General features: G+C 40.2%; 1 protein-coding gene across 1 annotated transcript in view; it reads right to left on the bottom strand.

Annotated features, from left to right (window-relative positions):
- Positions 1-16,654, bottom strand: part of LOC108799967 (alpha-2-macroglobulin-like protein 1) — a gene marked incomplete at its 3' end in the record, with an annotated part of 73,330 nt that overhangs the window by 48,634 nt on the left and 8,042 nt on the right. Inside the window, exons 6-14 of the mRNA XM_018571917.1 lie at positions 14,862-15,018; positions 13,007-13,091; positions 11,969-12,119; positions 11,044-11,158; positions 10,862-10,968; positions 8,099-8,272; positions 4,261-4,491; positions 1,996-2,068; positions 101-246 (exon numbers count right to left, since the gene is read on the bottom strand). Coding sequence (XP_018427419.1) covers positions 101-246; positions 1,996-2,068; positions 4,261-4,491; positions 8,099-8,272; positions 10,862-10,968; positions 11,044-11,158; positions 11,969-12,119; positions 13,007-13,091; positions 14,862-15,018 — 1,239 coding nt within the window. The remainder of the gene's footprint in view (positions 1-100; positions 247-1,995; positions 2,069-4,260; positions 4,492-8,098; positions 8,273-10,861; positions 10,969-11,043; positions 11,159-11,968; positions 12,120-13,006; positions 13,092-14,861; positions 15,019-16,654) is intronic.

Below are 16,654 nucleotides of genomic sequence, written 5' to 3'. Positions count from 1 at the left end.
TAGAGTGTGGGTTTCGTCTGGCATGGGTTAATATATTTTGCAAATTGAGCCGTAAATGCACTTTATCTAATTAAATAGACCAGAACTTCTTTTTACTTACCTTGTTTCCAAAGCACACTGACGTTTGGAAAATATTGATGCCACCGAGAGTTTCTCCTTTTGGCAGAATAGCATAGGCAACAATGAAAAATTCGGGGGACAATTCGGCATCTAGATGAACCTTTATGGGGAAAGATCCATGGAGATCTAGACAGAAAACATACATACTCTGAATTAGAGTGACAATTGTTACAGACAGCTTGCACAGTCTTCTGCACAGAGGACTTCAAACAGTTTGATACACAAAATTAAACTTTCTTACATACTTTATCAACAATGCTTTTAAAAAAAAAAAAAAATTAAAACATTCTACAGAAACAGTTAAACATACACAATGCTCACTTTCCAGTTCAGCTATGTTGTCCTAGATTGTTCACTTCTCCTGCCTTCTCCAAACTCTTCATTCTTTGGTGAATAATCCTGTAAGAGTCTGACTTCTCTCTAACTCAGTAGGCATCAACTTACTTGATATATGGGGCCTTATATGAGACCACTGGACATTACCAAAGGATGCCACATAATATTTAGTGAATGTAATGTAACAGAAAGTGGACACGTTTCATAGGATTGCTATACATCACTGCTATTACAGCCCCTTTACAAATAAACAATTACATATTTGTGTTCTCTACAACCCCCTCAAAATAACTTGTACCACAATTCAGATTTCTCTCAGCAAAAGCATACAAAGTGAAACTGGATGGACAGCCCAGAAAAAAAAAACCAAAAACTGCTGACAGCAGCAGTGGGCGGGTGCAATAGCCGGCCTGCTATTGGCTATTGCAAATTAAAATAGCCAATAGCAGCCTAGCTATTCATTCCCATGCTGTCTGTTGTTTTTTTTTTTTTACTTTACTCCGACGGTGCCGACAGCCCCGCTGTCAAAAACAAACCAAAATAAAAAAAAAAACAGATAGCAGGGGATCCCGGAAACGTTTATTCTGCTAGAGTAAACCTTTCCGGGATAAATGTTTTCTCTCCCGGGCATCAGGGAGCCGATATCTTATAGCAGGAGACTCCCGAAGCCTCTGGGAAAGTTGGGAATGTCTGGCATAGTTATTTAAAACATATTGGGGCCCCATCTGTGTGTCATGGTGTGGACAATACAAAAAAATTAAAATAATTGGATTGCCTTAAAGCAGAACTCTGCCACCACACGCAATTTGCAAGCAGGCAGGCAGGCTTTATATTGCAGAAGATATATACTATGTTCCTGCAGCTCAGTGTATATTCTCAACATGCCTTGGTGCCAGGGTGAATTAAATTCTGTGTGTATGCACTGGAGGTGTATCATCCCAGCCCATCGAGATAGCCAAAAGATGCCAGACCCAGAAGACCAGGTAAAGATACTGGCAATGGCAAGAGAGCTTGCGGATATTGCCTCGCTGGAGAAAAGGTGAGCATGGGTTGCTTTAGTACTACTTTAAACACAATGTACAATAATTCCAGGAATACAGCATGTTAAAGTGCATGCGGTAACACAGTGAGAATCATCAGACTGCATTAGTTATGTTTTTATTTAATTTTGACAGTAGATCCATTTTAATATATAAGAGAGTTAAAAAAGGACACACTCTGTATAAACATACCCAAAACTCACTGCTAGAAAAGCTATTGGTTAGCTGTATTGAGTGATTACAAATCTCCTCATTATAATAATAATTCCGTGTGTGTGTGTGTGTGTGTGTGTGTGTGTGTGTGTGTGTGTGTGTATATGTGTATATATATATAGATATACATATAGATAGATATGTATATCTATATATATATATGTATATATAGATATCTATATATATATATATGTTGCTCTTAAATTACAACAAAGTTGCTCTATCCATTCTATTCCATGGTAGTACTAATATAACAGTGACATTTATAATATGATGCAATACTCACCTGAACCGCTTGATTGCTCCGTGATATCTAGTTTATATTCTTGATGGGAATAAACTTTATCTTCATTGAATGTCTATAAAACATTACATTGATATGATTTGTATTATTAATAGCTCACATTACTGTCCTGTTTTATCCTGCCAAATCTGAAAAAAGTGGAGTTACACTTTATATGCTCAGCCTAATGAAAACACAATTTTTTAGTAAATTTTGGACAAACAACTTCATGGTTTCTCATGTCTCTCAGGGACTTGGACACTAATCTCTTGATGTATATGTTCCACTTCCCAGGTTAGCAATCATCAAGGAGGTCTTACACTTCCTGTTGGACCTCTTCAAAGCTGAACTCCAGGCAAGTAGCTAAGCTGGTTGTTCACTTGTAGAACATTTTAAATTATGGAAATTATGCCAAATTCTGCAGACCAGGATATAAACATAGAAAGCCATCAGAGACCCCTCGATAAATGCATATTGCTTTCTGCCACTGACGGTCTGGAATTGCACGGGGTGGAGGGTTTAGAGATAAACGTATAAAGTAAGATTTGTGATTTTTTTTTTTTATATTTGTCTAGTCTAGTCTTTACTTTAGTGCATTTTAGCACATAAATTGTCACTTATGGCTCTGGGTACTAAAGACATTGCATCAAACGTAGAGTTAATGCCTCTCCTGCTCTTAGTTCTTGTCTGCAATTACAGGACAGATGCATAAAGTCTGATTAGACACAAAGCAATGTTTACACTCGCCTGGGTGTGTGATGAAGGCTCTCCAAGCACAAAAGAAAAACAAAAAACAAAATCAGAAGTAACAGGTTATGTTTCAAAATGCTGAAATATATTATGATTTAAATGTATGGTTATCATGTGAAAACCTTTGATACTTGAAAGACACATTTTTCTATTATGTCTTTAATCTCCAGCCCCTTCTCTACCTTTTCTGTGTTGTAGGATTGTGACAACCTTGTTGATGTCTTAACACAAGTGATATATTAATGGGTGCAGAGGGGGAAGTAGGGTGTGGTTAAAACGGGTTGCTGGGGTCTACCCTAATCTGTTTTAATGATAGACGACTATACAATACAGTTTTTAAAATATATATATATATTACATGTTTTCTATATTTATGAGAAAAATCATCTTGGCCCTATATCATCGTTTCAGTACAGTACTCTTTTGGCTTTTATTTTAAAGTATCCATAAAAAGAAAATATTTTTGAGGGGAACCATGAAATGAGGGCGTGATACAATTTTATATGTATTTGTAAGCAGTGTAGGTACTTTAAATTGACTTGCTATCAGTCTCTTGCAATCAAAAGGAGTATGCCAATAGCAGCAGAGAACAGAATGACAGAGAGATAAGCTCATCAGTCTGCTGCTTGTCTTTCGCTATCCAGCCATGGACATGGGGAGGTATATGATCTGTCGGTGTTACTTAAAGGAGAACTATGGGGTCAGTGTTTTTCCACATAGTTCTCCTTAGGGTAACGGGAGGACACAAACTAGCGTCCTCCCAGTACCCTAAGCTCAGTATACCGCGAGCTACAGCTCGTGGTATACTGAGATGCCGAAGCGGATCCCGACATAGATGCCGGGATCCGCCCAGCTGCGTGAGTGACAGCTGGCTCTGCCTATCTAGAGGCAGAGCCAGCTGTACCCGCCCCCTCCCCCGTCCGTTCCGTCAGTTAGCGAGAATCCAGCCCTCCCCCTGTCACGGCAGAGAGCCGTGACAGGATCGAGAGGTGAGCGAACCTGGTATGTGTTCGCTCACCTCCCGATCTACTGAGCCGACCTGTTACAGTCTCATTGTCACAGGTCGGCTAGAACTATGAGGTGAGTGGAAATCACTCATCTCATAGTTCTCCTTTAAAGGTAGTAGAAAAAAAATGCGGTCTTTTGCCCTGCCAGTCTCTGTCAAGGCTTTGTATATCTTATAACTGAATGGACAGAAACACATATCCTTTGGCAGGTAAAACATCTATCTAATTCATCTGTGTATTTAGTAGTTTGTCTGGAGTTCAGATTTAAGAAAGACAGGTTAAAGGGCATGCCTTCATAATGGGATTATACCTACAGTACATTACAAATATTTCAGTATGTACTGTTGTTTTTAGGTAAATTGACATGCACAGATGGTACTCAAGTCTCTTTACATGTATATATTTCCATTAGTTGGATAACAGAATCTCTTTTCATACCATAGATATAATTTACTTCTAAATAATTTTACATCTGGATTTCTTTTACCTACAAAAAAAAGATAAAACTTACAAAGTAGAAGAATGAGATGTGGTCTGTTTTACTATCCAGCTGATCCTTAGTGATGTGATAATCCACTTTCACTGAAAAATCAGAGTCACATGGCAGGGTGTCTTTTATAGTTTCCACACTGAGCAAGCTTTTGCTTTCAGAGTAGTATGGATGAACAAATAACATATTAGGTGAATCTTCGAAGCGTCCCATGCCCATATCAGGTTCTCCGTCTTCAGATTGCAATCCTGCCTGTGGCATAAAAATAAATGGTTATACACTTTGATGCAGTTACCAGCCTGAAGTGTTTAAAATATTTACCAGACCTGGGAACCTGCTAGCATTTGCTCAGAAACTCAAGACATTCAATGTGATTTACAGATCATGTCCAGCCAGCCACTTTGTCACTTTCTTAACCAAACATGGTTTTACTCAACGTCTGATACGAGGCCAGGGAGGAGAGTGCTATGAGTAAGGCAGGGCTGTGCACTCTCCTTCCCCTTCCCCTTCCCTGGCAATAACAACCATGTAATGTAAATAACCTGCATAGTTGGACATGGGGCAGTCACATGGACTTTTTAATAGGAATGAGCAAATATGTCTGGATTCAGTTTGTGGGGGGTATTTGAATCCTCCTTGAAAATCACAAACCCCCTGAACTTACCTGAGAACCTCTTAGAAGTCTATGGGACTTGAATCTTGATACTAAATGTTGGCCAATTCCCAAGAGGGAAGGGGGGGGGGGGTGCGGGAGCAGATCACACTGGCCCCTTAACCCCCCCGGCGGTCTCTAATGTCGCAGTAACGCACTGGACTCAGGGCTTAATAACGTACTGGACTCTGGACTTACCTGAGACCCCGCAGAGCCCACCTGAGAGTGACCCTACCAAGCACACCATAGATCCTGCACAGCCCATCTGAGACTCTCTATGGTGGGCTCTCCATGGTCTCAGGTGGGCTGGTTGCCAGGGGCCTATTTCCCTGTACCTCCACCCAACTCCTCTTACCTGCCGCTGCTCGGGCCCAGCCTCCTCCACCACCTCCCCTGTCACCTCTGCCATGCCACCCCTGGTACAGCTGATACGCATGTAAGAGGCCCCCCAGGCTGCCCAGACCACTCACATAGGTACCGGCCATACCCCCCTGATGGCGGTGTTCTATCAAAGTTTGTGACTACGTTACAATGTGTGACCGGTGACGTGGTCACACATTTCAATGTAATCCTGCCCAGTTTTTTGGCGGTGGAATGCGTGACCGCCAATAGTTCCTGAAATGTCACTTCTATCTGACTTTGTGAGTGCAATCTCACATTCCACCCCACTCAAAAAGTGTTATAGAAGTGACATTTTAGGATCGATCAGCTGTTCCAGGGCAGATCGGTTCTCCTGCACATACGATTTGCGATGCCGACCTGCCCTGGAACAGCTGACAAACGTTGGAATGCTTGACCTATTGAAATGTGTGACCACATGACCGGTCACACATTCCAACCTGTTGATAGAACAGCGGCCCTGTCTGTAATAATTTAATCAGAGAAATAGATTATAATAGGCAACAGTACAGTGTAAATGTTCCCCATTATAATCCAGTTTTCTAATTAAATGAAAAAGCAGCACACAGTGTACAGTTACACCCATGACGCACTAACAGATTTAGTAGAGTGTGCCTTGATTGAAGATGGTGGAACCTTGTCCTTAAAGGGTATTTCCACTTTCACAGCCAAACTGGGATAACACCTATTTTAAATGAGTTACATGTTCCCATTCACATAGCATAAGCTAAAAATAAAAAAAAATTCTTGCAGTATAAATAGCTTTTGCTTGGATTACAATTTTAAGGGTTAACATTTCTTCTTGCCTCCATCTTTTTTAAATATAAGGAGGGGCTCTGAGTGGTGAGGTGTCTTGTCCTTTTAGAGGTGGCTGGCCCATTGTATGTTAATGAAGCCTATCAGATAAAACACAATTCTTCCATTGGCACAAACCTCTGAGAAAGGGCAAAGAAAATTCTTGATAACACAATCTTGCCAGATTAAACAAAACATCTAAAAGGTGAGAACTTGTTTTTGAAGTTATTTTTCAGTATGCAGTGTGAGGAACACATAACGAACATATGGAGTGGTTTTCCTAAATGTGACTGCAAAAGTGGAAATACACTTTACGTCTATAAGGTTGAATGATAATCTGCCAAAATCAAAGAGATGGTGGGGCGAGAATTCCTTACAGGCATCTTCAGGAATGACAGAGTCAGCCTTCCTAAAGGATGCTGTAACTGAGACGTAAACGCAAACGCAAACAATGGAGGGAAAGCACTTTGAGGATTCCTGCATTGAAGGGCTAGTCAAATTGTTCAGAGCTCCAAATGTTGAGAAAGAGACAAACATTTTCTGGTGATCAAATCTCTTGCGCCATCACTTCTGCCAACACATGTCCCCCCACTTTAGAAAGTGGATTTGTCCCCTTATTGCGAAGAGGATTTGTCCGTAGTCTTGGAGGATTTAGGAGTCTAAAACTAGAGGCCTAGGTAAAACCAAAATAACTCTTCTTGGCATCAGAGTCAGAAGAATTTTTGCTAATTTGTTGTGGCAAAAGATAACTTTTTCTGCCAGTGACATCTTTAATAGAGTTGTCCAGGGAAGCACCAAAATGATGTTTAGCACTGAAGGACATCCGCAGCAAGTGTTTCTTACATTGGTATTCTGCAGACCAACATTTTATCCAAACAGCTCTTTGCATATAAATAGACAGGATATGGACAATATCCACTAACTCATTAACACAATAGTGCAATGCAGCAAGCATAAGCTCTAAACCAAGTAATCAGTAATAGTTTTAGGTTCCTTAGGCATTTTCTTAGTCCATATCCCAAAGTCTGGCAATTTCAAATGACAGCAAAAGCAGGTTGCAAGGCAGGCCCAGCTAGTGGGAACAATGACTTCAAAAAAGTTTTCAGACACTTTTCAACATGATCCTTAAACAGGAGAATATTCTCAACAGGAATGCTTGTTGTTTTAAAACAAAAAAGGCAGGGTCCACAATGGTAACAGCTTGCAGAGCCTCCGAATCCGAAACCGCACACTGAACCTGCATTCTGCGCGCACACCACCATCTTTGAGTGTATCTTGGTATTTGCTTGGTATACTCAAATATGACGGCATGCCTGCACAAAACAAGCCGGCGGCCTATATGGTCACCACTCGTTTAGCGCGTGACGTCACCGTCATGTGACGTCAAGCACTTCACATCCAGGATGGCGGCAGGCATGCGCCAACATGGCCGCCGCGCGTTCTGAAAACGAATTTATGTATGCCTCAATATAGGTTTCATATATCCGGGTATATAATACATTTGTTATTTTGGATTCGGATGAACCGCCAAATCAACTGAATTTTGTTGGTCCGAATCCGAATGCACATGTCTAGTATTTTCTGGTAACTGTGTACGGATACTATTGGTAAGCCCAGACTTTATTTTACCATACCCATTTAAGCCATGCCCAATGTAGCCGCATTTTCCCAGTACTGCTGTGTGCACACTGCTGTGGGGAACTTGTAAATATGTATTTTTCAATGAGAGAACATCCATTATGTATAAAAAACAGGATCAGGAAATGAGCAGAATCTTCCAAATAATATTCCACCTCAGTCCATTAAAATTTTCCCACTTGCAAAGTTGGTTTTCTCAGTGCCACCCAGTGTTTACAACCAGATTGCAAATTATTGTTAATGCACAAATCTCAAAAGAGTGACTTTCAAAAGTATAAATAAAGTCACTCTTTTGCATTTAGAATAAGTTAGCTTGACTGAAGATCTACTTAAATATAAGCCATAAACGTTTGCATTGTTATAGTAGTAACTTACAGTTAATACTATGCTATCAGTCCACGAGTCAGTGTTAAGTGCAAAATGAGCCACTCCATCTTTGTTGGTCTCTTGCGTTGCCAAAGTTACACCCATCTCAAAAAATCCTTTAGTCATTGCTATCACCACAGTCGCATTAGCCATGGGCTGTTTCTCCTCATTAGTTACTTTAATCTGAGGGGGGGAAAAAAAAGACAGCTTTAACATGTTTAGCATAATGGGAGAAGTGCTGTAACATATACATTTGGGTTGGCTTGGTGAATAATTGAAAAAAAAAAAAAGACATTATAGTTTTCTTACTGCATTCAAGTAAGGCTGGCCATATACCTGTCAATTTTTCCTTCAGCCAGCGGGTTGAATGCGGGGACGTGATTCCTCCATCAACACAAACAGCGTGTCGATTGAGGAATCGCCGCCCTTTGCATTGGCACCTGTCAGAATACCCGATCAGAGCAGGCAGCTCATTGTATGTGTATGTTAAACTAAAACTGTCTTAGTTTTGGATAGAGTGGGAAAGGAATAAAACCCCTGTAAGTTTTACTGATATCTGGGGGCACTGTTAGAAAGATTAATCCTCACTTCCTGTCCTGCTGACAATGTTTTACCAGACAGGAAGTGAGGGAAACTCTCTAACAGTAACACAGACACAAATAAAAATGTTTTATAGTAGTGTGGGGGAAGGCTAGAACCCCTGGTACATTGTTATTTCAGTATATTTCCCTTTTGCAGATTTTCCCCCAGTTCCTGTCTGGTAAAATCATTGTCATAGGGAGGGAAAAAGAGGAAAGATCTCTCGAACTGGGGTCCAGATGCAGTAAAAACAAGACATGGGTTCTAACTCCTTCTCTTCTCCCAAGAAACTGTTTTTAGCCTGACAAACACTTTAATAGACTACATCCAAACATTTGTCCAGGATGCTTAAATGGAGATACTGTTAAGCAGGAACATCTGAGGAGGCCATCGGGTATGTCAGCAGTGAAATGGTTAGTCTGACCATGTGGCACAGACAGTTAGCGCTCCTACAAAATTAATGTCAATGGAGACAAACACAGTTATCTGTACTCTTTATAAATTATAATACCTATGTCAAAGAGGTACCAAACCTGATAGTAGAACCTCTGGTTCTCTAAGACTATACGCCGGCAACATAGTACTGATACTCACCAGCGCAAGGATTGTGTAAACAGCAAACCCAAATTTCTGATTGTAACAAAATCGGCGGCTGAGTTATTTACAGGGAGATAGCTTCTATCTCAGGCTGGTTTAGGCTTTGAAAAAGTTGCACCAGCCGTTAAAGCAATAACCACCCCTCGTTCAGGGGGACAAAAAGGGGAAGTCCAGGAACTTTGACTCAAAGCTGGAAGGGTCACCCATTAAGAGAATCTTGGCTTAACCTGCAGTTTACCTGTACATTCATCAGCCAAGTTCTAAGTTCGCATTTTAGGCAACTCAGTTGACACATATGGAATCGAGTTGGCAGTAAGCTGCCTACAGAACACATTAGGATTTGCCTCCTCGTTTGTCATTCAGGAACGTTCTTTTCTCTCTTATCTGAAAGTAAAGCTTCTCAAGATGGAATCACCATGATGTTCCTCCAGCATATGAAAGAGACCCACTTCTATTTTCGAGAGACTGCCTCAGCTATCCTATAGATGAAGAGATGAATTGACTGTGTCAACTCTCTCAAGCCTTGTATGTAAAGTTCATTATTGACATTACCTCATTTCTGGGAATTCATGTTTCTTTTAGGTCCTGGGGAATATAGTTTTGAGGCTAGGTTCAGGCCTGAGCGATACCCGGGATGCGTGTCCTGGGACCGCAAGAATGTGTGCTAGTGCACACAGCGGTTGCTGCGTGGCTTAATTGATTTCAATGGGGTTACATCCGTGTGGCAATCGCTAAAAAAAGGTACAAGTACCTTTTTTTGCAACGCGTGTTTTTTTTTTGCATTAATCGTGTTCAATTGCATGGGTGGAATCGCGATCCGCCTGGTGCGACCGGGGTGCCATTAGAAAACAATGGCACTGCCAGCGCGATTGGCTGTGGTGGGCGACTCCGTGACCGCCCAGCAATCCGCACGGTTTTGTGCACAATTGGCGTGCCGTCACAGATCACCTAGGTGTGAACCTAGCCTCACACTCCCTGCTATGAAAGTTGTTGGGCAGTCCTTTGCTAGGCCAACCATGCAGTCAGAATGTACTAGAGGCAAGTGGTCTTTTTACTTGCAAGAACAGCAGAAAAGAAAAACATCCTCTGTATTTCTCAAAGCTATACTATTCTGCAATGGATTCTAATTCTGTATCTTCGTGAAAAGTTCTTCCTCTGGGGAGGCTTCTTGGCACACAATCCATTAAATATATAGCCCAAATATTTATTACTTTCCAAGTACAACCCACTGGACATTTCCTCTCAGGAACTGCTCCGGCTAAAAAATATTTATAACTCTGAAAAAGCTTGCAAAGAAATTGCCACCATAGGCTTAGGAACACTTACATATCTGTAAAAAAAAGAACTTACGTTAGTTACAACTCCCGTTTTACATAAAAAGGAATGTATGAAGGGTATTTTGGAAAAATAAAAGATGTGTGGAGAGGAGGGAGGGGGTGAAGGGGGGGGGGAGCTTAAAAAAAACTGGAGATTTGTTTTAAGTAGACCATGTCAGCACAGAAGTAAAACCAGTACATTAAATCTATATGCATGGTAAATAGATTTGAATAAAATGACACCTCTTTTTCTCTTCCCTGATTTTCATTGTCTCTATACCTTGCCAGTGAATGGAACTCCGATTTGGTATAACATTCCAGTATTCACAAATTCAACTTTGTGACGGTTACTAAGGTAAAGGTCAGCTGATGCTTTCTCCATGTGGCCTGGAAGACACAGATTTACTTTCACATTCTGTACTTGCAGATCTTCAAACTGATAGTTACTTTCTATATTCTCACCTGTACCATCTTCTGTCAGTGAAGATGCAATGTATAAATGCTGGTTTTTATCTTTATCTGTGAAGTTGAAAGCATGTAGGTCGATCTCCTTGGACACACACCCATCACTGTCAGTCTAAAGAAAGGAAATGTGGATAAAGAGCGTGAGAGAGAGGAAGGGGACAGAAAGGAAGAGGACATTTGCTTACAGATTTTATCACGCAGATGTAAACTTGATACTGTGTCCATACTGCTAAATTGTAGAATGGATTATCTCACTATCACATATTTAAAAAAGTGTGGATAAATTATTTTACATATGGTAGGCCAAGTTTAACAATAAACAAGTCAGGCTGCTATTGTCACCTACCTAAGTTCTCCTTATATACAAATTAGGAACCTATGCATTCAGGTATAGTGCAGGTGATGCAGCATGCTTTTTTTGTGCACTCCCAAGGAAATATCCCAAAGCAATATATTATTACTTAAGGCTGGTAACGATGGTAGTCTGGCTGGAAAGCCAACCTTGGACTTTTTATAGTTATGCCAAGAGTTGAGGGAGATATGCCAGCTGTGTTTTACGAATATCCCCTATGCGCAACATACCGTTATACCCCAGAATCCAACGGGTGCTGGAACAACTAGTGGGTGGCGCCACAGTATATAATTTAGAAGAGATGTTGTCCTCACATCATTCTGCTTCAGAATATCATCTTTACTCGGATTCCTTTAGCATGACATATCATGCTAAAGGAATCCGAATAAAGATGATATTCCGAAGCAGAATGGTGTGCGGACATCATATCTTCTAGATATGCCAGCTGGGATCACATGAAGACGTAAAGACCCGGAGGGACAACAACATCATGCTTCACTGCCCCTAAATCACAGAGATCAGAGGGTATTTCTATTTAATTGTGGAAAAAAACCTTCACGAAAAATGTACCTTAGCGTGTGTTATTTTGATGCATTTTCCTGATTCGTGTTCATCGTCATCATCATCATCGCTGCTTTGACGATATGAAGAATACAAAGCATGACGTGAATTGCAGATTTGAATGTCTAGGTTACCTTGTACCGGCTTTCCGTAGGTGTAACTAGATTGAAGATGAGAAATAGGCTATATTTATGTACTTTCTTACATTCATTAATAATACTGCTCTATCTCACATTATATATTAGACTATGGAGACACTTAAGGTATACTTGTCATGAGAGAAGAAAAGGGGCTGCTATTGATGGCTTTCTTCTAAAATTCTACTTGCCTTGCTCTGTCTGGTTTTAATAGTGAGGATTAGAAAAGTGTCAGAATTCCCTGTCTCTACATGTTCCAGGACAGTAACAAAAAATCAATTGAAGCCAAAGCATCAGCATGATAGCCAGAGTAGAAAGGGCAGTCTCCAGAAATTTTAATGAAAAATCATCCACAGCCTGGGAGATTGAGAGATGGACCTTCAATTAATGCAAATAGAGATTGTGATGCAGATACAGCAGTAGGGCATGAAGGCTTTTTGAAGGTTTTCAACCAGAGGCTGAAAAAATATGTTCTATGTTATTTTACCTATTGTTAGTGTTCTGGGGAGGGAGAATTAAGGAAGAAAATGCAAAGTGCGTGAAAAGTGCAATAGAAACCCAGTTAGTCAGGACTGATTTGTCAGGCCTGTCATCCTTTAGCTTTTATGATGGATCATTTTAATGTTAATTTCTTTATATTTCTGGCATTTCTGCTTGGTTTTAGATCTGCAAAGAAGGCAGAACAGAAATCTCACTTCAGGAAATATTTCTGCAATAACAGGTTCCCATCACCATTTCATGAGTGCCTGCAACCTGGTTTACTGGAGGCAGCTTTAAATAACATACTGCCCTTACAGTTATTGCCAGGTGGGATAGGATTGTAAGTAAGACATGTTCTGACACCTGTTGACTAAGTATGACATGGTCCTTAGGCAATAGGTGTCAGAACTGGTACTGCCATTAATCTCACCTGCCACAAACTCCCAGATGAAAGGATTTAGCTTCAGAAGCCACAATGGGTGGCAAATTGATGTGTACCTCAAACCTCTTCAAAACTGAAAAAAATAAACAGAATAAATAGAAAAACACATATTAAAAAAGAAAACATTTTATTTAAAAACACAGAGAGGAACTATGTTGTTATAGATAGTAGTCACATTCAAGCATTCAAAGTTGTGGGAAAGCCACTTGGATGATAGGTGAAATATCTTCAGTAATATAGAACACGTCTATTTGAATGTAACTAACTACTAAAATCAGCTTAGTGTTGGAAAGAACTGACACCAGACAGGAACCAGAGTGATACGCATTGTAACTGTAATGAGTGGGCAATCTTACCATTGAAGAAATAAAAGCAAATGCAAGATGCCTAACCCTTTCGCTGCCAAGCCCCCTGCTTTTCAGCTGGCCACACCAATTTTGCAATTTTTCACCTTTTAAAAAAAAATTTCAATGGCAGCTTTTAGCATTTGTAAATGACCCCCCAAACCATATATTTTCTGAAATCACAGGCCCGGTAAAGTAAGAAGATGGTGCTGCTTTTTTGTAGGTCCTGTGATAATTGCAGAAATGTCAATCAATAATAAACCAATAAAAATACAGAATTAAATTGATAAAATCACACTGAACTTCAGACTAAATGTAAAAGATAAAACTGTATTGAGGTAATCAATAACAAATATTTGTAAAATTTAAATTGCGCCTTTTTGCGAAACTGTAAAAAAAATAAAGTAACGCACAACTGTAAAAAAGGCAACTAATGTTAAAATCATTTGTGGACTGTGTTGGTGTTTGTGTTGGGATATAATTATGCAGGCATAAATTTTATCACAACACACGGCAATGGGTCACAACGCTTTGCCAGGCGCTGCAACACTTTTTAACAACGCACCACAGCACTTGTGCATGGCGTACACCACAATATGGTACACACTGTTGCACATGTATAATATGTGTGTGTGTGGGGGGGGGGGTCTTTTTTATTATTATTGTTTTGTTTACTGTTGGGGGGGGCGGCTTTCCTTTTGAAATAGAAAAAGAAGTTGAGGACGCAGAGTCCTCAATCTCTTTTTCTGCAGCCTCTGTTCTAAATGAATGGAAAGCACTCAGTACAGAGGTTTCCCATTCATTCAAAAACTGGTAATAGTAAAATATTTACTATCATCCAACTATGAATGGGTAGAAGCCTCTGTAGTGAGTACTTCTCCCCATTCAGAAACTCATGAATTAACAGGAAGTGATTTAAAGCACTTCATATTCATTCATAACTGGGGACACTTAGTACTATGGGGGTACTCAGAAGCAGATGAGCTTACCAGACCGAAAGGGTCTGGTATGAATTGCCTGAATTGCCGGGGAACCACATGCTGTTTTTATGTTATTATTATTATTATTATTATTATTATTACATGGGGTTCCTCCTAACGTTCCTACCAGACCTAAAATGTTTTTTTTTGTAATTAATATTAAACACCTTTGTGTATTCTGTGACAGCTGTCAGATTCTTTACATTCTGTCCTCAAAGAAGCAGAAGCGGGTTACAGAATAACACAGATCTCTCAGCTTCTTTCTTTCTTTACATTTTGTAACAATATTTGTTACATTGTTTTCATTTCAGATACAAGTGCAGAGAAGCCAGAGAGTGGTAAATGACAGCTCTCCAGCTTGTTGTGTTTCGTTCCGAATGAAATTATGATGAATCCAAATTTCGCTATCAAACATTCGGATTCATTCAGATTTGTTATTTCTGTGATTGAGAAATTCGGATGCATCCAAATGTACGAATATAGATACATTTGTTCGAATTTCAAATTACTGCAACTCACCATATTCAGCCACAGTAAAGATTTCAGAGCATTTACTAGGTACACTCAGTTTGTACTCTCCAAGTTTTAGTTCTTTTGCCAAATGATATTTCAAATCCACAATCCCATGATCAGGAGTCACATCCAACCACTGTCCAATGAAGTTTCCTTCTGTATCCTGTGAAACAGAAAAGGCTTTACACTGTCAAAATGGCTGCAAGAGAATGTGCAGTCTCTTCGGTGTTTTTAGATAATCACATAAAAAGAAAATCAACTTTATATTATTAATTGTATTAATATAGGTTAAAGTTTTAAAACTTTTGTTGCTATTTACAATTTGCCAGCACATGTATACATCATGGGTGAAGCCGTATTTAATAAATATACATGCAGGCTCTAGCTGCTATCTGCTTTTCTCGGCTGCACAATGATTGTGCTTTTAGGCACTGTTCACACCTGAGCATCAGCATTTCAAGGCTTTTTTCAGATTTAAAAAAAAAAACATTTTTGAGCATTTCCCGCACTTTGACATATATTTGTCAAGCTTTTTTAAATGCAATAATTGTGTATCCAGGGATAGTGATTGAATCCTAACCGCGTATAATTGTATCATATATGATTACATGCGGTGTGCCAGCGTTTAAATGCAGCAGCTGTCACCCGATCATTAACTTGAATGGGTGACAGCTGCATTTTGTAAAAGGCAGGTAAAGAATACCCTGCTGCAGTAAAATGCAAGTTCCCTCGATTGCATATATAGATATACAGTAGGTCTGAATGAGGCCTTAGACAGGAGTTAGCATTATTGCAAGTTTGCACTAGACTCAATGGTTGAATATCAGAAAAAAATAGAGAGTGAGTCTAAGACAACTCCGGTACACAAAATGGCTGATATCTCAACACACAGTATGTTAAGGGAGTACATACAGAGTATTGTACTATGCTACTGAGAGCTCCCTTTAGTGGTTAAGTTATACATCTTAAAAAGTGCTTACTGGCAATAGTTTTCCTTTAAAACATGAACAAATGAACAAAAATTTAGTGCAATAGTGCATCATGACAGTGTTTTGATTGATAGCAAAACAATGGGATGAAGTGGACAAGAATAATTTACGTGTTACCACGTGTTGCATAAACTCATTTGTAATAGGTTCTTTCTAGCACATTGGATAGCATCTTTCTAAGCCTATCATGCTGAGCAGTGCCCCCTGCTCAGCATGACTGGCTTAATTATTATTATTATACAGGATTTATATAGCGCCACAGTTTGCACATCGCTTTACATTATAAGGAAGACATGACATGAAGACATGACAATTACAATTCAAGACAAGATGGTAAGGAGGGCCCTGCCCGTGAGGGCTTACAATCTCAAAGGGAGGGGCAAGTGATACATGAGGAGGTAGCGGTGTGGGGATGAATTGTTTGAGAACGTGATGGTTGAGTGGTCAGTTTGAGGTGGGATAGGCTTCTCTGAAGAGATGAGTCCTAAGGGATCGCCTAAAGCAGTGGTCCCAAAGTACCGGTCCACGGGCCAATTGCGGACCGCGAGCCGGTACAATGTGGCCTGCAGCCAGCTCAGAAGTCAGGTACACGGTCACAGGCCGCGTACCTGACTTGTGGGATCTCTGTCGGATGCAGCAGACCTTACCAATCAACCACTGGATCACCAGGGATCGATGTGCTTCCTCACAGCCTCCTGCATGCAAAAAGGTAAGCAGGAGAGGGGGCTCTGTAGTTTATTTTACGTGCGGGGGAACGACTGGGAATTATTTTTAATGTGTGTGTGTGTGTGTGTGTGTGTGTGGGGGGGG

Source organism: Nanorana parkeri, unplaced genomic scaffold (genome assembly GCF_000935625.1).
Source record: "Nanorana parkeri isolate BGI_ZX_2015 unplaced genomic scaffold, ASM93562v1 scaffold1863, whole genome shotgun sequence".
Taxonomy (NCBI): domain Eukaryota; kingdom Metazoa; phylum Chordata; class Amphibia; order Anura; family Dicroglossidae; genus Nanorana; species Nanorana parkeri.
Note: the sequence above shows the minus strand (reverse complement) of the source record. Positions and strands in the feature narration are given on the sequence as shown.